Source organism: Anas platyrhynchos, chromosome 14, assembly GCF_047663525.1.
Source record: "Anas platyrhynchos isolate ZD024472 breed Pekin duck chromosome 14, IASCAAS_PekinDuck_T2T, whole genome shotgun sequence".
Lineage (NCBI taxonomy): Eukaryota > Metazoa > Chordata > Aves > Anseriformes > Anatidae > Anas > Anas platyrhynchos.
The window spans coordinates 13,525,516-13,549,341 of NC_092600.1; the positions used below are offsets into that span (position 1 = coordinate 13,525,516).

The 23,826-nt window shown below is 53.2% G+C and overlaps 1 protein-coding gene across 2 annotated transcripts in view; it reads left to right on the forward strand.

The window, feature by feature from the left end:
* The first annotated feature begins 543 nt into the window (after positions 1–543).
* SIL1 (SIL1 nucleotide exchange factor) overlaps positions 544–23,826 on the forward strand; it is an 83,869-nt gene continuing 60,586 nt past the window's right edge. Inside the window, exons 1-4 of one of the 2 annotated variants that reach the window (XM_027468653.3) lie at positions 544–649; positions 3,321–3,440; positions 18,180–18,294; positions 21,042–21,177. In XM_027468653.3, coding sequence (XP_027324454.2) covers positions 18,190–18,294; positions 21,042–21,177 — 241 coding nt within the window. In that variant the 5' untranslated portion in view covers positions 544–649; positions 3,321–3,440; positions 18,180–18,189. Of the gene's footprint in view, positions 650–2,388; positions 2,527–3,320; positions 3,441–18,179; positions 18,295–21,041; positions 21,178–23,826 lie in introns of those variants that run through there. The other variant, XM_005024927.6, reaches the window with a different exon arrangement.

The following is a 23,826-nucleotide window of genomic DNA, read 5'->3' on the forward strand; positions in this document are numbered from 1 at the left end:
TGTCCCTGCCACAGCATCGCAGCGTTGCTTACAGCCGTGTTAGCGGCAATATTGGTGGTTATTCCTGGGTAAAGCTTCCTCCTGCACCCACCCAGCGTGGGGACAGCATCAGGTGGCACCAAATGGGCTGCCAACAAAGTTGGCAGCTATGGGGGAATTTCCCCAGCTGCAGCGTTGGCCCTTTTCTCTCTCCTGACAGCACCAAGGACACGGGGCCCCTTGCTTAGCACCATGCTGTCCCACAGCAGCATGGCAGGGATGGCTGCAAAGCACAAACGCCTCATTTTATTTGCCGTTTATTTGCCTCTTCCCCCCGCTTGTGCTGGCCAGGCAGTTTTTGGACAAGCTGCCCCAGCAGCTCCAAGGGACAGGGGGCTGTGATGGGCTATGGCCATGAGGGGGACAGCAGTGACAGGGAGTGCTTCACACTGGGGGACAAACAACAAGCCTGGGGCTTGGGCATCAACAGCCCGGCCGGCTGCCGGGCCATGGTACCCAGGTCGCCTCGGGAGTGCCCCTCAGGAGGGCTCCATCCCCTCAGCGGGGCTCCGCGCCCCCAACATGGCGCCGTCCCCTCCCCTCAGCCGCGCTCCCGCCCTCGCGGGCGGGCGGGGGCGGGGCCGTGGCGGCGCAGGCGCAGTGCGGAGCGGTGAGTGGGGGGCGCGGCGGGCGCGGGGGCGCGCACGGGGCTGGGGCCGCGCACGGGGCCGCGCACGGGGCGCCCCTGAGGCGCCGGCGGCCGGGGCCGGGGCCCGCACCAGGCCGTGAGGTGCAATAAAGGAGCTCGTTGGGGCCCGGGGGCGGCTGGGCAGCGCAGGCAGCCGCCTGGGCTCCGGTGTTGTGGAAATAAGCGGAAAATAAAGACTAAAGGCCGTGCGGTGCGCTGCGGCCAGCCTCGGCTGTGCCCCGGCCCCTCGCAGCCCCGCTGAGGTGGCCCTGAAGGGTCCCGGGGCTCGGCCGCAGCTCGGGGCTTCTTCAGGGCCTGGGCTGGGCGCTGTGGCTTTTAGCCGGGGTTTATAAAACTTTACATAGGTATGAGGCTGCATGTGGCCCTTGTGGTGCGGTCTGACTGAAACCACGGCCACTGCATGAAGCCAGGGCTTCACAGACACTGCTGGGGGCCCTTCAGGCGTGTGGCTGAGGCGGCCTCGCACCACGGCTGGGTTTGTGCTAGCAAACTCTGTTGGTGCTGTTTCTTAGCGGCCACTAATTTATTTATTGGTGTTCTGCTGCCAGAACTGGCCTAGCACAGACACGGTTTAGAGGCACAAAGCGTCAGGAAGCAGGCAGTGTGCCCCTGTTTGCCAGGCGTGTTTCTGCCCCGTGCCGTCCCACAGAATCTGTTCATGCTGTAGGGGTAGTGCTACTAGGGGATGGACTTCATTCTTCCTCTGTTTTTCTCTAACCCTGCCTTTAAATGACCAGCCAGGCCCACAGGGATGTTTTTCAGCTGCCCCCAAGGTGTTTTGTGGTAGAAGCATCCGGAAGGCTGACCCAGAGACTCCTGACATTCAGTTTGGTGTCAGAGTGCCGCTCACAGAGGCGAGGACCGTGCCTGCAGGTTCCTGGGTCTGCCTTCTGTCCGGCTGTGTGTCTGATAGATCTTCAGGGGTACAAATATGTTCCTGGGAAAGAAATAAGCTGGAAACATGCAAAGCCTGGTGAGGTGTCAGCTCAGCCCTTCAGCCTGCAAAGCTCTGCCCGTGCCCCAGAGACAGCTGGTGTTGGGCCTGCCACTGCCACCTCCTTCCTCACTGTGGAGAATTTTTTCAGCGTGAGCAATACAAGGCTGTGAAAACTTCCCATCGCCCCCAAGCCCTTTTTCTCTCCCTGCTCTTACCTTGCAAAGAAATGGAAGACTAATTAAATACCAACGTGGTCAAGCTGGGCAGGTGTGATTCAAAACACATCAACTCTATCCTGAGAACATCAACTCTACTGCAAGGCAGCGGATTATTGCGATAAATTTAGGGATAATAGTCAGCCCTTCCACGCGCTAATCCTCTCTGCTACCGACTCCCTCTGTGGCTTTCATAACCCACCTCAGCTCTGTTACCACTCAGGTTTCCCCTCTGAGAAATAATGTTTAACTTTCACGCATGGAGTAGGTGGATCAGCTTTAATTAAGATTTGCAGAGCGCTTTGTTGATAAGCTCCCTATAAAGCTGGTTATTATTTATTATTAACACAGATATTCTTAGCGCCTGAAATGAATAATGCCACAACACCGGGGATCTTCTGGGAAACAGCCATGTGGAAGGAGACAGCATGTGTTAACAGAGGCTTTGTCAAATTTCTTCAGGCTGCAGCTTGTGAGGCAGCGCGTTCGTAAAGCTCCTGTTCCAAAACAGAAAAAAAAAAAAATCAATAAAATTGGAGTTGCTGTGAAACCTTCAGCGTGGCACAGGTTGGCTTGGTGGCACACGCAGCTGGAGAGCCTCGTTTCTGAAAGGTGCCAGAGCCAGGACCCGGAGCGGGCACGGCTGCGCTCGCGCTGTGTTGCTGTGTGGGTGCCCCTTCAGCAGCGTGAGCAACTCCATTGTATTTTGGGGAAGGGAAGGCTGTTAATTTAGCTCCTAAATGTCACTGCTCTAGCGGTGTAGGAGTGGCCAGATGGAGGGTGCTAAAACAAAATACGGGGCTGGAAAAGCCACCGTGTCCCTGCTTCTGTCCCGGGGCTGGATGAGGGGTGCTCATGGCCAGACTGATGGCAGCGGGCGCTGGCTTAGGGTTGGGGTGCAGGCAGGTTCCTGTAGGGCTGTGGCAGGACCCCTGGCGTGGGTCTCTATGGGCATCACCCAGTGCCTGCGGTGCCTCCTGTGTTACGCCGCTGCCTGCTCCTGTCGCGGTGCAGCCCCTCCAGCTCGTGCCTTTGGGAGGAGCAGGACCAGCACCTCCTGTGGGCTTCCAGCTCTGCCCTCCCCGGCCTCGCTGCATTTGCAATTCCCCGTCTTGTCTTACAGAGCTGTGAATTTTATGCTGTTAAAGCCCAGCGCGGTGTTTAGTTCATTGCTGCTGGAGCCGTGGTGCTGCAACGCTGACACGCGTTTTTAGTCTAGTCCCTGATTTTCTTCGGCATTACCTCCTCGAGAGGTTTTCCCCTGTGCTGCATTTGTGCATCTGATCTTTGCTTTGGCTTTCTCCAAGGGTAGTTCTCTGCCTTGTTTTTACTGCTTTTCTTTTTATTGATCTGCGGGAGGTTTTTTTTGAATTTTCCTTCAGTTTATCAATTCTGATCATGACCTCTGGAGTGCTTCTAGCTCTTAACTGCTGGGCACCCTTTCAGGTTGTATAAAAGCACTTTCTCTTTCATTCTGCAGGCCATGAATGGGAAGGATGAATAGAAGCAGACCTGGACAGAGCTCCGAGGGTCCCTACGTGACGTTTTCTCCCTTTGCAGCAGGGAATCATTGAAAGCTACCCCTGGGGTGCACGCGTGGGTGAGTTGCTTTCTGTTCCTTCTGCAGCCAGTGCTGCACCTCGTTAGGGCGAGCTCATCTCGTCTCGATTCCTCTGGGTTGCCAAGGAGTGTCTGATGGATACGGGGAAAAGCCTGCTCGAGCTCCCGTGTGCTGGCTGGAGGTGTGATGGGCAGCTCTCCAGAGGGGGAATTGTGCCCCGTTTGTGCCCAGCAACCAGCGGGTTGCTGCACTTCCCTCGTAGCTCCGTCCGCAGCGAGTCAGGCTTGGCTGCATGTGACCGAGGCCGTAAAACCTCAGCTTTCTTCTCCTGCAGTCCTGAGGACGTTCCTTGTGGGGTTACTCCACTCTGGATTAAAACGGACTCGCTCTGGCGTAATTAATTACGATATTTCTTTTATCCCTCAGTGGTGTCTCCCTGTGGGAGCAGTGCAGGATGCCTCGTTCCAGCAGAGCTCTGCTTGTCACCTCAGTGCAAACGGAGTGTAGGAGGAGGAGTGGCTTTAACTGGTGAAATAGCCTCAATTAGGGGAAATGGCACTGTCCAGACAGAGCTCTAACTACCCCCGAGCTGTGTCAGCATGGAGCTGCTGTCTTCAGCTACTTGAAGGTGAAGAGGTCCTCTTACAAAGTGTGCTTCAGCCCACTCTAACATCTCTCTTTGCAAGTCTGTGTAACTGGGCGGTGAAACTTGGGCCCCCAGAAGTCAAGGAGAGCTCAGGGTTCCTCTGCTTTTCATCCCTTCCACCTCCCACGGCCGGGAGCTCGAGGTGCCTGGCCACAGCTGCTGCCTCAGGCTGTGCTTCCTCACCAGCATAAGGGAGAAGCTGTGCCCTGCTAGTTCTCGTGTTTGAGCAACAAATTCCATGGCTGGTGTCAGCACCCTGACCAAATTTCAATTCCAGGGAAGAAAATTCAGCCTCCCCAAAGCACGCCTGTGATTTCGGTTGGATTTGTCCTCATTTCTTGCAGCAGGGGCTCTCTGCTGTAGCTAAATGTCAGTGGAGAGGTTGTGTTCTGCTCTGGATACAGCTGAGTCTTGCTGGTGGATAAATTGCAGCCTGAATCCAGGTTGTAAGCCCTCCGGGCTTCACAGGATGCAAGGAGCTGTGTTTTATCCCAGGTGCGGGTTTGCAGGGAAGTCGGGAGGATTTTCAGTGAGCAGGTGGCAAGAGTGCTGGTTACGCTGGCTGTCTGCACAGACTCCCTGCCAAACAACTCAAAGGCCTGCTGCAGAGACAGGGGGAGATGGGAGGGTGGTTCAGAAACCTCGGGGTCACTGGCACACTGGCATGGGGGGAGGACAATGCAGATGTTGATCTGAAAGAGACACCGAGCCAGGTATACATCTTTGGGCCCTTACAGAAAAGACATTTTTTATGTCCTTTTTTTTTTTTTTTAACAGCTGCCTATTTTGAACCGAAATAGTTGGCTTTGATGAGAGTTTTTAAAGGTTTAACTGTTAATTTTAGAATTTTTATTTCAAGCGGGCTTTCGTGAAATTAACTTTTTCGACGCAGAACGCTTTAATGTCTTCCGTGTTGGTGCTCATTTGCAAGAAATCCATGTGCAATTATTTCTTATGTACCAGTTAAATCTATCAGCCAACAGATGTCAAGTGTAGCAAAAATGCTATAATAATATTATGGTCTAATAATAGTTATAATGATTCTAATTACCTGGCACGGCTTTTGAGAGAGGCAGAGTTGGAAACGAGCGCAAACGAAGTGTTTCACCTTGAACTGCAGAAGGAGAAAACGGGCACTCACCCAGCTCCTTGGGCTGCAGCCCCCTGCCCGTCCTGTCCTCGAACGCTCTGGTTTGAAGGGTGAAACCCTCATGCCCAGCACATTCAGGGACGCAGAAGAGCACTGTAGGGTGAGCAGCTCTCTGGAGGTACCTGACGCATAATGGATTGCTGCTCGTTTTCATTTTGTGATGTGAAGTTGGTGAGGAGGCCGTGGTTCGCAGGGAAGGATCCTTCATGCAGAGGAAGCCCAGGATAGGCTGGAAGTTGACAGCTTTCAATGATTATATGCTAGGCTGAACTTTTTGCCTCTAAATAATAGATTCAGCACACTGGTTGCTCAGCAGGGCCACCAGGAATTCAGCTGGCAGCTGCTGATCCCCAGCACGGGCAGCAGCTGTGAATCTTTTATCATCTTCCTGTAAAATGGATCCAGGTGTGTCCTCGCAAGGTTTCCTTTTCTCTTTCTTGTGGACTGATGCTCTCTGCTTCTCAGGAAAGCGAGCATCATATGCTGGGCAGCTGCAGCCCCCCTTTCCTTGGGGTTGATGCCAGTGAGGGCTCTGCTGTACTTGTGTTCAGGGCAGTTTGCCTTTGGGCTGGGTCTCTGCCCAGTATTGCCGTGGAGATAGGAGCTGCAGGCACAGCCTCTCCCAGGGGGCATGAGGGCTACCCTCGTTTAAAGAAAATGATTTCTCAGAGTAAATAATTTGTCAAAGAACCCTTGGCATGGCCCCAAATGCTGTTGAGGAGAAGACAGACCTCAGGTTTCCTGAAGCCTGAGCTGTGTGGCTCCTGCAGTACTCACTGCATTGCTTCACGAGCATCAGGCGGTGCTGCTGCGACCGGCGCTGACTCGTTAACCTGCCTGTGCTTTTACCCTGAGAAACCAAAGCTCCCTTTGTTTTTCTGCTCCACATAACCATCAGCGCTCTGTTTCTCATGCTGCGTGCCATGAAAGCTCCATCGTGCACCCCTTTCATCTCTCTGATGAGATTCCCTCTCCTTGCTGGTCTGAGTCCTCTGGCCGGGTTTCCAAAGGGCACACAGGGCAGGTGCTCGCGTTCCCTTCCTCTCTCTCGCTCTTCCCACTCCCGGTGTTTTCCAGCACTTGCCAATTTCAGGCCGCCAAGGAGTTCTCGGAGAAGCAGAGTTCCTGCCCCGGGCGTCCTCCCCTGGGACAGGCTGTGTGGATTCACCTCCTGTAGGCACCAGAAACCTGGACGGGGGAAGAAACGGGCCCGGTGTGCCTGCTGAGGATGGGAAGGCACTGGCAGGAGCTCGCCCTGGTGAGCTGGAGAACCTCTCCTGCATACAAAAGAGCACAGGCACCTTCTGGGCTTGTCTGACTTTGCCAGCACACACCAAGCCCTGAACGAGCTTGTGCTGGTCCAGGGGCTCGGGGATGCTGCCCTGGCCCCTGCTATGTGGAAAACATTCTCAGCAAGGTCTGGAGGAGCCCTCCGGCACCTCCCTGCCTCATCGCCCTCACATCTCATTGCAGTTTTCATCTGCAAACGTCTCTTTGCCCATGCTGAACCCCGTGTCTCCATTTCTCTGCGAGAGGATTGTTGAATCTGTGAATGTTTTGGGATGCTGTTTGAAGGACCCAATCTGAAGCTGTGTTTCAGTTACTGTAATGACCTACTAATGTGGGCATATTTCAAAGGCAGGCTAAGCAGTACTGCGGGCTTAATTAAATTGTGTTTTTCAAGTAAGCATCAATAGATAGACAATAACAAATGGTGGGCAATACAGCCCAAATTCACGCCGTTTCCTTTTCCAGGACTGTGAAAGTGAAAATGTGTAACCCCTAAAATGTACGTGGCCAGCTCGCAGCTGCAGCCTTGGTGCAGCTACTTCTGTGGGAGTTTTTCCTTTGTAGAGGGAATTAATTTTCTTCATCTCCTCCTGCCCACAGAATAAACTGTTGCACTATGCAAAACTTCCAGCGGGAGCCTTGAGTGCATTAGATTCTGCTGGAACCTCTGGTCTTAAAAGGTTTTAAAAGCAGAGTTATTGCTTAATGCATGGTGGCTGCTGGAGAAGTGTCCTTGGCAGGGTTAGCAGCTGACGAGCCGGGCACGAGGCGCTCGTTCCTTCGGTGGGAAGCAGCCGGCTGGCTACGAGCAAGGTCGGTGTCTCAGCATTGTTGCACCCACATCAGGAACAAGAAAGTGGTTTTAGGGCGCTCCTTTCCTTTGCTCCCGACGAGCGGGGAGCAATCAAGTACAAAACGTGTGCAGGGAAGCTTGCGAAGGCTGCTCGACAGCAGCAGGAGGCTGTCGGAAAGCGTAATGGCACTCGCAAGGGTGGCACTTCCACAAGTTCTGCAGGGGGAGAGAAATTCACTGGTGGTGCTGTAAATGAGTTCTTTTGTTTGGGTTTTTGCAGAGCATCGCTTTAGGAGAGAGCGAGATTGCTGTCTGGAGCATCTCTGAGTCCTGGCTGGCGTTCGGGTGGCTAGCGTGGATTTTGTTCTCTCATTGTTCAGAAAATTTCCCATTGTCTAAGAAGACAATGCGAATTTGCTGAGGAAGTCAGCGCGGGCGCCCTGGAGCTCCTCAGCCGTTTGATTTCTCGCTGAAATCTGCTCGAGTCAGAAATGAGGAAACTTTGCAGAGGAGGACCTGCTGTCCTCTGCTCGGAGACGGGAGTTGGAGCCGTGGGGAGGGTTTCTACCTGAGGCCTCGCCTGCCCGCAGGAGCATCTCCAGCAGCAGGAGGGTGGCTGGTAGCAAGCAGCAGTCCTGCCCGAGTAAGGCTGGCAAGAGAGAGCTGTGCAGCTGATGCCAGTCCCTGTGACTGGCGAGAAACCCTGCTACAGATGAAGTGGTGTCTAAATATGCCTTGTCAGGAGGCACCAGATGCTCTTTCAATAAATTCAGGGGAAAAAATGGCTGCTGAGGTTCGTGCTGGTACCAAGGGGAATGCCCTGTGCCTGCCTGCCTTGTGCTTCCCACGTTCTTTGCTTTAGGCTTGCTGTTTTTTTTGTTTTTTTTTTCCTCTTCTGACTTTTGTCTCTATGCAGTGTCAGTCCAGGCTCTGTTGCAGGATTTTGGGGCAGGCAGCCGCTTTTTGGTGAGTGGCAGCAGTGTCTCCTGCTTCTCTCATCCTTCCCTTAGATCTCCTGCCTTCCTCCTGTTCCTCCTCACTTTGATACCAGCCAACCCCCTTTGGGGATTAGAGAGCTTTCCATCCAGGAGCCTCAGGCCTGCTGCAGACAAACTTCTCGGGGCCCGCGAGGGCCTGGGCTGAGGGGAGGGCAGGGTGCAGGGAGCCGTGGTGGTGCTCGGGAGGGAACCCCAAAGGGCTGCAGGCCTGGTTGTTGTGTCATTAATTCAGTCCGTGTGACTGCACTTGCAGTTCGATTCTTTCAAATATTCTCGTCTTATTTACTCGGCTTCTTATTTCCATCTCAGTTGTGTTTATTCTAGTGAAACAGCTTTTCTGTTTTTCTTTTTTCTTTTTTTTTTTTTCCTGAAACATGTTTTATTCAGGGAGCTGGTTTGTCCTGTGCTGGAAGGAGACCCCTGGGCTTTTCTGAGCTGCCTGGGGGCTTTGCCAGTGCAGCCCTGGTGGGGCTGACATTGCCTGGGTGGGCACGGCCTCCGGAAAGCAAACCAGCCCCATGCCTGCCCTCTGCCTTGTTTAGCAGCTCCCTTAACCCCACAGGGCTGGAGCAGAGATGATGCTGACCCTTTGTGAGCAGCCAGGGCAGTGCTGCTCACAGGGGAGCAGAGCTGAAATCTCTGCTTTTGTGTCGAAGGTTTCAGGTCCAGGTTTTGGCTTTGTAATTGTGAGGTTACCTCTTCAGAAAGGCATCAGTGTGGTCTGTGGGGCCTCGTGCTGTGGCTGCAGAGAGAGCAGGTAAAGGGCAGGAGGGAGGAAAACACGGGAAGGAGCTGAGGATGAGTGAGGGGGGAGGAAGGAAGCTGAAGTGAAGGAGGGGGGGAGGCTGGCTGGGAGAGGAGCAGCGCTCGCTGCAACCCTGATGCTGTCGGGGCTGGTCTGCAAACAGCAGCCTTCGTGGGGGCTCCCTCGGGCACGGTGTGTGCCGTGGGGTGAGGAGCATGAAGCTTCTGGGCTGGGAGGAGCTGCAGCCTGGAGCAGTAGCTTAAAGCCCCAAATCTTTCTAATAACAGCTGCTGCTGGTGGCTGCCCCGGCCCGAGGCGTGTTAGGGATGAGAAGCGCTCTGCTCTTCATGTCGCCTGGGTCTGGCGCCGGCCAGCGAGGTTTCTTGGAGTTTCCTTTGGAGTTTGGCAGCCTTCTGCTTCAGGGGGCACAGTGGGCTCGCTGGAGTTGATCCGAGCTGACACATGACAAATTGTTTCTGCTGGTGGGCACTGGAGGCGGGCTGGTAGCTGGCAGCCTTGGCTCTGCGGGCAGCGGGGAGGTGCCCTCAGAGCCTGCTCGACAGCAGCAGCAGAGGAGTGCTCTTGTGGGCCGCCTCCCATCCCAGCCTCCTTTTTGCTGGCTGGTAAGCTGTGCTGTTTGCAGACATTATTAATGGTGCTCATGTGCTTGAGATGCTCTGTGTGCCTGTCGTTGTGGCGTGCAGGGCAGAGCCGGCCTTCCTGGCTGCCACGAAGGACACTCTGTTGGGTTGCTTTGCTTCTGGGCACCCTTTTAACTCTGCAGCGAGGAGAGGAATATTACTGTCCTCGGCAGAATTTAGTATCCAGTAGCGTTACCTCCAAAGTACACATCCCCTGTGAGATGCTGTAAATACATTTTATCTCTTCTATTACCTCTGGTTTCCGGAATATCTCCCCTAAGCATTTTAATCTTGTTTTCCAGGCATGTCTCAGGGTGAGGAATCGCTCCTATTTGCATCTTTGGGAGTAATTACCGTGTTCATTAATTTTGTCTCATCCTTGCTGTCCAGCTATTATCGCTTCCAAGAGAAAAAGCCCCCTGTAAATCTCCTCTGGAACGGGACTGGCTGCTTGCTTACCAGGAGGGCTGTCCGTGCCTGCAGGTCTGGGTGAGAACATCCCCGAGGCAGCCGTGTCGGCTCCTCCAGCACCTCTGGGATGTTCCTGGCCCTTCTGAGCCCGCTGGATTCCTCGGGCTGGCTCCGTGCTCCCAGCCTACAGGTGACAGGAGGCGGCAGGGCAGGCGGGACGGCTCTGGGTGGTCACAGCACGCAGCGAGCATGGGGGTGAGGCGGGAGGCTGCAGCTCGGGTCTGCCTCCTGAACCGCCTTGCCTGCAGAGCCCGGCTGCTGTTATGGGCCAGGAATTAGGGAGGACAAGCAGGGAAGCGTCCATCAGCTGGCCCTATTTTGTCTGGGCACTAAAAGCCAATTGGGAGGATTTTGGAGAAGTGCTGTTTGCTTTGAGCCTTTTTTTTCTCTTTAAGTCCAGACTCAAACTGGAGGCCGCTGTAATTATTATGTCATCCCGTAGAGCAGAACAAACATCCGCAGCATTTACTGCATAAATGGCAGGGTCCTTGCCTTGCAAACATCGTGCTGCCTGCCCCCGCTGCTGCAACCCCCCTACGTGTGCGTGGCCCTGCTGGCAGGGCTCTGGGGGCACCGAGATTTCTCACTGCCTGGGCAGGGTCTGTGCCAACACGTGCCTTGATGTGTGACGTCTGCGGTCACCGGGAGCCACTGCGGAGGCTGTCATTGACACAGCCTTGCTCCAAATGGCAGCCCTGTTTAGAATTTATTTAGGATTTCAGCTGCTCTGAAAGCTTTGGAGAACAATTTGTGCGTCGTGTGATAGCTCTGCCTGCACAGGAACTCGTGGAGTTCCCATGTCCCCACCTGCAAGACGAGGCTGTGGCACTGCCAGAGCACAGAGGAGGCTGCTCAGGACGCTCTCCTGTCAGAGCAGAGAGAAGGGTGCTGCACGTGCCTCTTTCCTCACAGCCTAACAGGTATTTAATGGGTAACGCCTTCCCCGTGCTGAGGAGCCAAAGGGGCCCCGCAGCCCTTCAGCGAGGTGCTCAGCACGGCTCTTTCTCATCACCTCTGCTGGGATTCCTGAGCTGTGCAGGGGCAGGCTGCCCAATTCGTCCCCGTGTGGCGAGGATTTAAGATTGAGCAGCTCTTTGAAGCCTCAGAGCAGCCTGTTGTGTGCTGACAAGGGGGAGACGAGCGCTGGCGTGGCTCTCCTTCCCACGCGGCCGCCCTGCAGCTCTTTGAGGAGCCCAGTGGGATCACGGGGACCAGCTCCCTGCACAGCATCACAGCCCGCCCGTGGGAAGCAGAGCTGCTGGGGAGCTCAAACTCGAGGGAAGGAGGGCTCTGAACCCACAGTTGCTTGGCGTGCCGGAGGCTGACGAGGCACACGGCCAGGCTGCCCCGCTGAGGTCACAGCCCAGGCGGGTGATCAGGGCTGTCCAGGAGCAGAGCCGAGCCCCAGGGGGATCCGTGCCACCTTCCTGGGTGCCTCGAGTTTGGGCTCGGGCCCGTGTCCACCCCAAGAGCCCCCACAGGTGCCCCCGCAGAGCCCCGGCGACTGCTCCAGGCGGGTCCTGAAAGCGGAGCTGAACGGGCTGTGGCAGCTGGAGGCAGCGATAGCTATAATTAAAAGGATTCTGCACTGTCATATTTCCATCTCTTTTTTTTTTTTCTCCCCGTGCATTGCTATAAGAAACACCTAAAATAGCTCTCTCTGACAAGAGATTAGAGGAGGGAAGTATTTTTAAGTTGTGGACTCCTTGCAGTCGGTGGCGCTTGGTGTGCAGGCAGTGCTCTTGCTCCTTCCCTGGTTTTTATTACGCTTGAAACAGTGCCCAAGGACAAATGAAGAACGGGGCCTCCTGATCCTAGGCGTGGTGTCAGCACCTGTCTGTAAGCATCTCACAAGCAGAAAGGCGAAAAACCATTCCCCAAAGTAGAGGTGGCAGATGATGAAGTGCAGGAGAGGGGAGGAATTATCTCCTCTCTTGGCTTCTCCTCTCTGTGCCGTTAGCTCTGCGCTTGCAGACTTCGGAGCTCTTTGCTATTTTAAATTTCCTTCGGAAAAATAAAAATTGCCTACCGCGTGCTGCCTGCTGCTGGCCGCCCGTGTCCCTGCTTCAGCCTCAGAGGGTGGCAGCTCCTGTGCCTGGGGAGGTGATTTTTAACCTCGGATGGGATGAAAGCCTTGTTCCTCGACAAGAGGTGCCAACTCCAGGGCTCTGGCTCTGCGTGCTGCACCCAGGGCCGAGCGGGAGCCCCTAACGAGCCGCGGGCCGGGCGCAGGGCTGCAGGCAAACCCCGCTCAGGCTTCAGGCATCCGGAGCAGAAAGCTGCGCTCTCGCCCTCTGGAGAGCAGCATTTTCCACAAACGCTGAAGTTTCCGAAGGGATTTTAGGAAGTAAAATTAATTAATAGCCTAAGTGATGTTCGATGTGAAATGGCACGCGGTTGTTTGTGTAAACAGTGTGATTTAAGTAACTAATTAGGCTTTGAATAATGCTCCGAAGGCCTGGTTAGGGCTGTCAGTGCTGCTGATGTGGCTGCTGGGAATACCCAAAAGAGGGAGAGGGGCAGCAGCATCCTCTGCTTGCCCCGTGCTCCCCCTGTTGCCTTCAGCAGTGCCAGGAGCAGCCTGGCCCCTGCCAGGCTCCGGGTGCTGTGGTCGGGCAGACAGGGCAATGGGTACAGCACAACGGGAGGAAAAAGCAGCAGTGGGGAGAAAGGTGAGGGCTTGGAGGGGAAATGAAACAGCGAGGAGGCTCCTCGTGTTTCTGTTGTGCTGGCCCTCATCCTCCCTGCATGGCTTTGCTCATGGGACCATGTGGGACGACCCGGTGAGTGCCAGCAGCAGCCGTCCCTCCTTGGGGCACGGCGTGGCACAGGGCTCATCGCAGCCCCCAGCCCCTCTCGGCTGCCCTGCCATCATCTGCCCAAGTCAGGGGCTCAGCTGAGTGCCTGGCCCACGAGTTCCCCTACCAGAGAGAGAAAGCTGCTTACCCCAGTGTCCGTATGCCTGATTTGTTGGCTTATTTTTAGCCTTTGGGACTCAAAATTTCTCTCTGTGCCGTGGTCAGACCAAGCTCAGACCTTCTGCTGAAGGTCAGGGCAGGACCTGCTGGCTCGGGGCAGCCTGTGCTGGCATTTATTTGTGTAAACCTAAACGCGGGGCTGCCTCGCTGTGTGGGTTCTCCGTAGGCAGCCGATCTGGGAAGGTGTTCCCACTGCTCCTTCCTTGCGTAGGAGTGCTTTCAACACACCACAGCGCGGTCCTGGTAGGAGTAAATGACGAGGAGCAAGCAAGAAGAATAAATGTTTTAGGAGTAATTTTCTGAGCAATGTCAACAGGATGGCTTGTAGCGCAGCTGCGTGCTGTCCCTGCAGGGCTGGGGGCTGTTGGCAGCGGGGCTCTGCTGTTTGTACCAGCTAAAAGCAGCAGATTTTGTGTCCTTACTGAGACCCGTGTAACATCTCCGCTGTCCTAGCGTAGGCAGCCCTTGCAGACAGCCCCCTGGGCAGGTTTGCTGTGGACACCAGGTTATCAGCCCTGGCTTCGGGACCAAAGTCAACAGCTGAGCCCGTCTGAGCGCCTGGAACGGGCTGGGCTGTAGCGAGCTCATGGAGCACGTGGGGCACAGCTTCAGGTTCCCTCAGGAAGGTTTTAAGGGTGAGTGAGAAGAAGTTCAGGCCTTGGTGCTGCGATGCCCGGGGCACCCTGTGATGAGGGAGGTTTTGGACCAGCCCCAGCAGCGGTCCTGCAGAGGGAGAGGAGGAGGCTTGGCAGCTCCACGTGGTTCATGCAGCAGCTTGCTCTTCACCTGGCAGCTTCCTCCAGAGTTCCCCACGTTAAACACGCTGCAGGTGGCTGTTCCCAGGTAGGCATGTCCAGGAAGACTTTTGCTCTCCTAGAAGAGCCGTCGGGCTTTTAATACCGGCAAGTTTTCTCCTTGTGGCTCCCATCTCCAGATCCCAGAAATCCCATGCTTAGTGCCAGAAGCCACGGTGCCGTGTCCGTGCAATTGTCCAGTTGCCAAGGGATGGCACCTTGGGTGATGAATGCCACCTGCTGATGGCTCCCACATCCTCCTGCGCCACGTGGGACCTCTCCTTCGGCACCAGCACCCCCGGACCAGCCCATGGGAGCTACCCCGAGCTCGAGGTGTAGCTGCTGTGCCAGGCTCGCTGCGTTGGGGCGGCTGCGGGCTCCTGGGAGGCCGCAGGTCTGTGGAAACGGGCTGCTGGCTGCCGGATCCTCTGGCTGTGCCCCGAGGATCTCGTCTACACCATCAATGAGCGACTGAGTAGGTCAGCACAGCAGCCTCAGCTGTGAGTAGTCGCTGGTAGCTGCAAGGAGCGCTGTGTGAGAAACCACAGGTTTCTTTGTCAAGTTGGCACGGGGGAGGTCTGCTGGTCTGCTGTGCCACAGCAGCCCCGAGGAAAGGAGCGTCCCGACACACACACGATGCTGGCAAGATGTGCCTTGTGGTCTCCCCTGCGGGTTTGTCCGCAGTCACCTCGTCTCGTCCACAGGCTGAATTTCAGGTGCAACCTTCCTCTTTCCTCCTCCTGCCAGCGCAGCTGCACAGCTCCTCAGAAGCAGAGGCACTGCCAGGAGACTGCCAGGTGATCCTGCTCTGCTCTTCAGTGCCGAGTCACCAGAAGTGAGTGCTCGCTGTGGCTCTGGGAGCCCTGTGGCTCAAAGAAAGAGGATTGCACGCTGCCCTCGCTGGCCCTGCTGATGTGACGTGGTGTTTGCAGTGGGATCCTCTGCCTCGGCACTGACTGCAGCACCTGCCGGCCTGCGCACACATCTACATCCCAGACATCCCCGGTCACACAGCAATGGGTAGAACGATTTTCTGAACTGTTCTGGCCGTCAAACTGGCTTGAGCCAAAGAGGCTGTGAGTGCTGGGGGGTCTCGGTGTCACCAGTCCAGCCGAATCCTCCTTGGGGTGTGTTCGTCGATGCCTTTCATCGTCTGGTGGCTCTCCAGTGCTGCCTGGTGCTCAGCAAGGGAAGCTTTATGAATAATTCCTGCTCGTAGGCACGCCGAGTGCTGTCCTCGTCCTCACCGGCCATCTCAGCGAAGGCTGCCTGCGTGGGTACTGTGCCTCAACGAGTACATTTTCAGGCAATTTTGCAGGGCTTACAATTCCCACGCCGCTCCCTTGATCCCTAGATGAGAGCAGGGATTAGCTTATTGTTATTGCTTCCTCTTGGCCATAAAACGGAGCACGGCGAGGGGCTGGGGAGCTCGCCGGGCTGTTTGTGTGCTCCGACGGAGCGGCTGCTCGGAATTCAGATGAGGCTTCGGGGAGATTTATTGGAGCGACACCGTGCGCGCTTTGAGTTAGGACATGAAAGAGCGCTGCGCTCCCGGCAGCAGCAGGCATTAATGAAAGATGGGCCCGGGCCCGGCTCCTTTGAACTGTCACCTCTGAGTACAGCAGTGGCAGTCGCGGGGCTGCGCAGCACTTACTGATGTGCAGCCAGCGAAACCAGGAGAATGTCTCTGCCCACAGGGTGCTGGGGTTTCCGCAGCCGCCGGTGCGAGGGGCTTTTGGGGGCCACGGGGCACGGCAGGGCCACAGCACGAGGGCATTGCCGCTTTGCTGCCGGGTAATGAGGCTCCTTTCAGCCTGACATTTTGCTCTCCCTCAATTACCTGGCTTTCTTGGACAAAAAAGGGACTGGAAAAAAACCAAAACACCCAGCTCCGTGCAAGGGGAGCGTGGCTGTGGCCGTCCGTGGGTGCTGTGACCCCAAACCAACATCCTCACGCCAGTGCCAGCGCTCCCCGTGCAGGTGGGGTCACGGTTACCATTCCTGCTGCCTTACACCCCCTGCAGGGTCGCTTCCCGAGCTGCTGTGTGAGTGCAGCTCTCCATTCGGGGGGCCTCTCGCACCGTCTGCGTGCGTCTGCCTCGTAACGAGATGTCAGCCTGCACGGGCGTCTCTCCAGGAGCTTCAAACCCCCGTGCTTCACATGTTAGCTCCTCCTGCCTACCTGGGACCCAGGCAAACTGCTAATTGTTGTGCAGATGTCATGTTCCAGGCAGGCATGAGGTTGTAGGCTTTAAAGAGGCTGTGCTGTCACTTGCTACCAGCCTCCTCGGTACACGTGAGCTCTATTTTTATGGAGTGCGCGCTTCCTTTCAGCCACTGCTTTGTTGAATTTCTTTTTCTTCTCTTCTCTTTTTGTTTCCAGACTCGCAGGTAAAGTTTTGGGGATATGTCTATTTTTCGCTATCCCAGTTTTTCCACTTATTTTGGCTAAAAGAGACCAACCTCTCGCCTGTGTAAAAATGAGTTGTTTCTTCCTGGATGAGTTGCGGGGAGACTGTTTGCCTCGGTCAGTCCGAGTGGGAGGTCGGGGCTGGCGTTAGCCAGAGGGGCTCGCAGACCTGCTGGAGTCTGAGCCCACGGGTGTCCAGCTCAGCAGCCTGGGTGTCAGGCTGTAGCCCTGCATTTGGCAGTGTCCTGAGAAAGAAGTGGGGACTCGCTGCAGGTTGGTTTGGGCTGGCATCGGAAAATGGAGAGCTGCCCTTCTGCTCTGCAGCCTAGGAAGGGGCCTGCGGGTCCTCCCTGGGGCTGGGTTGTTGCCTCTTCAGAAACGAGGAGGACATCGAAGGAGGCGCACATCCACTCAGCAAGCAGTGACACTTAGTCATGGTCAGAAATACCCAGGGTCAGGCGTTTTGGAGCCGCAGAAGTGCTCCAGCTGTACCGCTGCCCTGCTTTTTCTCACTGCCCACCGCTGGCCGGCACGGTGCGGGGCTCTGCCTCTCCAAATTCCTTCTTGTTTTTGGCTAAAGAAAAAAAAAAAACCAACAAGAAGAGGGAAGAAATAACATAATGGAGTGAGGAAAAAAGATAGTGAAGAGGGGGAAGGAGATGACTCCATGATGAGATGGAGGATGAGCCTAGGGGCCTGCCTGGGGCTCTGGCTGAAGAAAACACTGATGGATTTGGCAGCAGATATTGTGGCAGTTCCACTCACAGCACGTTTTCTGTTGCATGGAAGTAGAAGGTGGTTGCATGAAGGAAGGACAAAGCCTGCGGTGTGACGTGCTGTCCTGATGGACACCAGGGGAGGAAAGATTTCTGGGGCTCGGCGTGGATGGGAGGAAATTCTTTAAAACCTGGATAGGAGTAGGAGCAGACTTGATGGAGGGATGAGTAATGAAGGAGTGTTTGAACGGAACTAATCAGTCCCATCTTCTTTCAAAAGACCTCATTTAGTTTAATTTAGCAGCGTGTAAATTTAGAGCCAATCAAAGGAAATACTTCTCCAGCCTGCGTGCTGGCAGGCAGCTCGGCTCCTACCCCGGCGCGAGAAGCGAGCCCAACGCCGCCGGTGGCTGCAAGCCTCGTGCTGGGGGTCAGGGTGAGCGTGGTCACGCACGGAGCAGGTAAAGACCCCCCCAGCTCCCTGCTAAGGTGGCTGCTGGCCCCAGGAGCAGGGCTGTGCCTTCCTTTTCCCCCCCCCCGTGTATTTTCAATCTGTGTTCAGGGGTACCGAGGGCCGCGCCGTGCTCCTCTGCCAGCCGGGCAGGCGGGGGAAGGCTCGTGCTGCAGAGCTGCCGAGGAAATCTTGTTCACCTCTGCAAAATGGTGTTTTCCTCCAGCAAAGCGTTTAGATAAATGCCCGATAGTTTGACGGCTTATGGTTTTGTTTAATTTGAATTAACGCAGCTATTTTTCATGCTTTCAACGAGGCGCACGCATGGAAAACTGTGGCAGGAAAACTGAATTTTGTTTTTCCCTGAAGTTATTATCCATGCAAGCGGCACAAGGATTTTAAACGAGTTGCTGGTCTCTTCACATTTTCTAGGAGATGTATAAGCACCTGCAGGGTCAGTATAAACTACTCTGTCATTACCTGTTATAAACTCCATTAGCAGTAAATTTGGCACCTCTTGCTGTCGTTGTGCCCCCCCCGAGGAGACCTGTGAGCTAACACCTATAGGTGTTCTGCGCCTTGCTGTCTCACACCCCTGAACCTATGCTGTGCTGAAAAATGGTGTATAAAGAATGCCGAAAGGTGTGAAATGTTGTACTAAAATATTCTTGGTTTCGTTTTCCTTTGCTTTGCAGGCCGGTGGCAATGTCTCCCTGGGCTGGTCGCCCCCCCGCTGGTGCCAAGGTCAGCCTGCTGGTCTTGCTGCTTTCTGTGGTGTGCTCCCGGACAGGCCGAAGCGAGAGAGCTCCCGTAAGTGTCAGCGCCCTGGCTGCAGGGGGTTGTTCAGGGGCTTGACTCTCCCGTGGGGTGACAGCCCCCTGGTCCCACTGTCACCCCACACGGGATGGTGCCACAGCTGGTCAATCCCCTCTTCCCTCCTCAACAGTTGATCTTCAATTTCAGAAGGGCTTCTTTCTGAAGGCTGTTTGCCTCAACCCCAGGAAATCCAGAAAACGCTCAGTCGAGAGGGTTTATAAAGGGAACAATGCGACTCAGGCAGCTCCCGTGTGCTGGGTGGCCCTCTTTCTCTTTGGAGCTGTCATACATCCCCCGTGCCAAAAGCCAAAGCTAATGATGAGGTCTAGTGGCAAGAGGAGGTGGCCTCGATTGTGCTTCTCGCTGTGTCTCTGTTGAGTCACCGCAAGTGAGTCAGGTTTAGAGGAGCTCCCTCTCAGGCCCTTGTGTCTCACTTGGATTTTGCTACTTGCGGTGTTATTTGGGAGGGGAGTGCTTCCTTTCTGGCAGCTGGCCCCGGCCTGGCAGGCAGCCTGACCTGGGAGATCAGGTATCTGATCAATGCAGTGGGCAGTGCACTCTCAGATCACCTTTTCCTGCACGCCTTCTACATTGGCTCTGTGGTGGCCACGCCGCTGCAAACAGGCTGCAGGTTGTCTCAGCTGGCCCTGCTGAGGTTTCTCAGCTTACTGTAGCGGATTTCAGGCTGAAGGAGCAAGGAGGAGTTCTGCCTGTAAGGAAATTTCCATTGATCTTTAGAAAACATCTTCCCTTTCACTGTTTTAATTGTGAAAACAAACCAAAAAATGATTCTACTTACTGATGCAATTTGTCGCTCTGCGTAAATGAGGAATTGCTTGGGTGCTGGTGCCTTTTGTCACCACCCAGGAGGTGCTAATGACAGCAGGGTATTGCAGAGCAGTTGTGGGCCAAGCAGCAGCAGTAACATTGAAATGAGCCAAGTCACATCCTTGTACCCGTCCAGACGCTTAGACCACAGCTCTTCCCTTGAGCAGAGGCTGTAAACATCAGCTATCTCCATTAAGTGTCTCAACAGATACAACAGTTGGAGGCCTGTTGGTAAATTTACAATGGACTGTATCGTGAAGTCCCTCATGGATGATAATATAGCAGCACAAATAAGCTAAGTAATAACTGCCCTCACTCATTTATTTTAGTCCTGTTGAGTCGCGGCTCAGAAAATGTTAACATTGATTTTCATCAGCAGAACCTGGCTTTTTATGTTTATGATTGTTACTGAGCTTTAACTATTTGTCATAATTTTAACAATTTCGAGCCTCTAATGCACTAAGTGGAAGTAGAAGTTAAGCTGTGCTTTTCCAGGGTATTTCTGAAATTTCAATCCCTGTTGACAGACAGAATAAAAACATTGTATAGATTTGTCAACCATCTTAATGTGTTACCCCTGTCACGGCTAATTGTATGTGTTTTGCTCAGGCTGATGTTTCTCCTGCTCAGAAACACTCTCCTAGACTGGATAATAGATATTTGTATGCAAAGCATCCAGATTCTGCCAGTAAATATGCACACATTTTTTCCAAGAAGTGGAAGAAGTGAAGACAGAGCATGGCCTGAAATTTCCAGTTAACCTCTTAATAGACTTCTTTTTTTTCCCCCCGTGGAAATATTCTGAGGATTGATATCACACTTCATGAAGTGAGCTGCAACTCTTATTCTAATTGCCAACAATTAGGAATCATCTTTCCCTGTAGGCTGTTTTGGGGAAATTATTCAGTGGTGTCGTTCTTGGCAATATCAGCAGCTGATAATGCTCCCTGCAACGGAGACGGAGCTATCTGGATGATTAGCCTGGGCTGCCTTATCTGTTCCTGTGAAAACCAGAATAGCAAAGCCCTGCTTCCCGAGCACTTTCCAGCCTGCTATGAGATAGTGCGAGCCTGGTACTTACTATGCACTCCTAATAATTCTGTCTGTTGAAGTTTTCATTGATTCCCACCACTCCCTAGGGAGGCTTTCCAGTGAGTAGTGAGGTTTCCCTAGGGGCAAGCATCTTTTTTTCCTGCTTTTCATGCCTGTTTCTCCCTTTGTGCAATGCCACGCCACTCGTGCTAACTGTTCTGCACCTCTGCGTTCACATGCACCAGCTGCAAGGTGAGTGGTGAGGAGATCGCTGCCTCCTTGTTTCACAGGACCTGTAGGGCACTGGCACGCATGAAGGAGAGGATGCTCACATTTTTATCATGCGGGCAATCGGGTGTGTTTTCCCTGTGTCCTATTTTGGAGATCGCTGAACTATTTCAGCTGAAATCTTCTCCAAGCCTGAAATAAATGCATTTAAAAAGAAGAAAAAAAAATCAACAACAAAAAAACCAACATTTGAGGCGTTCTACTAGTGTGGAAAATTTCAGCTGAAAAAGTTAAAAGTTTGACATATTTTTAGGCAAGGGAAAACAGGGTCTTGGAACGTTACACAACCCTAGTCACGGTCAGGGCTCCTTGCTCTGACTCTGAGATAGGTGAGGCTCTGCAAAAGCCTGTTTTAAGCCAGCAGCCTGCACTGGAATGGGAAATAAGCTGTGTTGCTTTGTTCAGCACAAATGTCATGCTAGTTATGCATGTTTAACCTTTAATATACTCTAAATCTAAATTTAACCATGTGGAAAGAATCTCGGATGTCAAAAAAAAAAAATCTGCTGGTGAGGGAAAAATTTTGTATTCTCAGCCGGCACTAAATTACCCAGATGCAATTGCTAATGAGCTGAATCTCTTCTGTCCAAAAGGAATTTGCCCTTACAAAAATAGAAGAGAGCGACATAAAAGATGACAGCGGGAAGGAGCCAATAGCAGATGATGATGCTGATCCCGAAGACCTGGAAGTGTTTTACCCCACGCATCAATGGCAAACTCTCCGTCCAGGTAACGTGCTGCTGCCTAATTACAGTGTCCCTCCAAAACCCCATCCGGCACCGCCGGCAGAAGCCTTGCAGCAAACTAAAAATACCTGTTTGTTCCCATGACAATGTGTTCTTGTGCTGCTGCTCAGACAAAGAGGTACAGACCCAATGACCCAGTACAGAGAGAAGCCACTGTCACCAAACCCGCCAGCAACAGGAGTGGCTGCTAAAGTGCCTTTGGTTCACCAGGGCAGGTCGAGCGGGCTGCCAGTCAAATTGTAGGTGGTGATGTGTCTCTGTCACTAGCTCCAAAGCCCTTTCTCTCTTTGTGTGCTTGTCAGGGGACAGATTTCATAACGTTTATTGGCACGCAATATCTCAGGTCTGCTGTGCTCCACTGTGGATTGATGAAATGCTGCTCAGTGGCAATCTGATTAAGAATTGTCACTGTAACACTACACAGCTTCTTAACAATGGGTTTTCTGTTCCTTAGCTGTATGAAATCCAGCTTTTATCCCTCAAACCTTAACCCATACATCCCACAAAAAAAACCTCTTCCCTTATTTTGGGTTGATATCTTTTATTAGACTTGTATGGGACACGTATGGTGAGAAGACACCAGCTGAGCAAGCTGCTTCACTGCAAAAACACATATTCTGGGCAAGGCTCTGAAGAGGGAGAGGCCTTTTAAACACACACAGATGCATGTGCACACACATTTCAGTAATTAGGATGATCAGTAAGCCTGCCTTTGTGGTTCTGGACGAGGTGTTTAATCCACTTGTGCTTTGGTGTCCTCGTGTATGCGTGGCTGTAATACCTTTGCACCTCAGAAGAGTGAACTAAGTAGTAATTAATTTTTATAAAGTGCTCTGAATTTCAAAGAGCTCTATCCAGTGCTTGGTGTTATTATCGAAAGAATAAATATGGGATCCATTTGTCTTGAAATTTCTGCCAGATAGAGCAAAATGACTTTTTCAAATGCAAATCTTTCTATAACATAACTGTCTAGCAAAAGGCCCTAAATTTCACAAAGCTGCAGTATACACTTACATTTCATTTTCCTACTATTATGTATGGAAGGCGTGCGGTGTCCCTACTCAGTATGCAGACTGGCAGATCCCCACCACCCTTGCTGGAGCAGAATATGGATATATTTGCAGTTATTATAAATGTCATTGCCGTTTTTGTTCCGAAGTACCTTCTCCATTGTTTGGGTGTTTTGTTCCACTTTATTTCTGTAGCAGTTCCACATTAGGTACGTGCAGTAAAGGACTTATGGAAGTGGGGAGCTTGTCAACATTCACAGGGTGCTGTAAGGGAAGAATTTCAATGACTGCTGTAGGAGGCTTACCTGGGGGCCTGCCTCATTGCCTAGTCGTGGCAGGTCCTTGTTACAGGTGCTCATGCAGGCTTTGGTTCAAAACATCTGGGAAAAAGGAGTCTTCCTTGGCTTCCCCTCCCGCCGGCCTCTTTTTTGTCTCCTGCAGGTTTCACTGGGGTGAAATCCTGTGTGTGGCTGTGTGACTCGCATAGGTAGCACATGTGTTTGGGTCATTTAACAGAGGAACACAGGTTGGCAGCACAACAGGTCTGGTGGTTCTGCACCTTCACTCGGTTTCTGCTGTGATTCCTGGCTGCCCCAGCTGGGGTGTGCTTGGCACTGGCTGAGGGAAGCTGCACTCAAATGCTCAGAAATTTGCTTTCCTCTGCCCGGCTCCCCAGGATGCCCTCCCATCTCCCATTGTCTCCATGTAGCAGACTCTGCCCATCTCTTCCCGTGGAAGCAAACATCGCTCAGACTTTGGGTCTTCAATTTTAAATAGCAGAAGAGAACTCCCAGTTACCTTGCCCCTGTTGTGCTCCTGTTTCATCTTGTTCCTGTTCTGAGGTTAACACCTGATTTTTATGCTTGTGTCCAGTCCTGTGGTTGCTCACATTTCATATGTGTGTTTCCAGTTTTATTCTGCTGTTTTCCTGTTCCTTGCTGCTAATTGCATCAAACTGCATTTCCACCGAGACTGCAGCAGTGTCATCAACCTGTAACCTGTCAAATCGCTCCACAAAATTCAATTGTTACTGTATGTGTAATGCTGCTTTGTACAGTTGTTCCCCCGCTGCCTAAAATGCGAGCTGGATTTTGATCAAATTCTTCCTGTGCTTTGTGCACGCTTCAAGCTGCTGAAGGAAGCTGGATGCAAACACGGAGAGACAGTTACCCGAAGAGCTCTGCCTCCTGCAATCGGGAAGCGGGGGGATCAGCTGTCTCTTCTGCCAGCCAGCTGGGCAGCTGACGGGCTGTGGAAAGGTTGGTGAGACTTCACAAAGTCCTTTAACGTATTTGTTAGGCATTGCTTCTTTTTCACATGGCACTAAATAATGCACCAGGTACCGTTGGGTTAGATGGAAAGGATACATGCCCCTTGGAAAGTCTCCCAGCGCCTCCACGTGTCTTTTAGGTGTCATCGGAGGAAATGATGAAGATATCTGCAGGGCTTTTCTCTCTCTTCTTGGTTTGCGCCTGTAGGAACTTGCAGGTTACCTGGGTTTTAATGAGTGGGATTGTAGCATCCCCTGAATGGATGTTCTGCCTGTGATTGCATCATTCCTCATCTCAGGTTCCGTCACAGAGACAGATTTTTCTTTTTGAAGTTGTGCTTCCTGTATTATT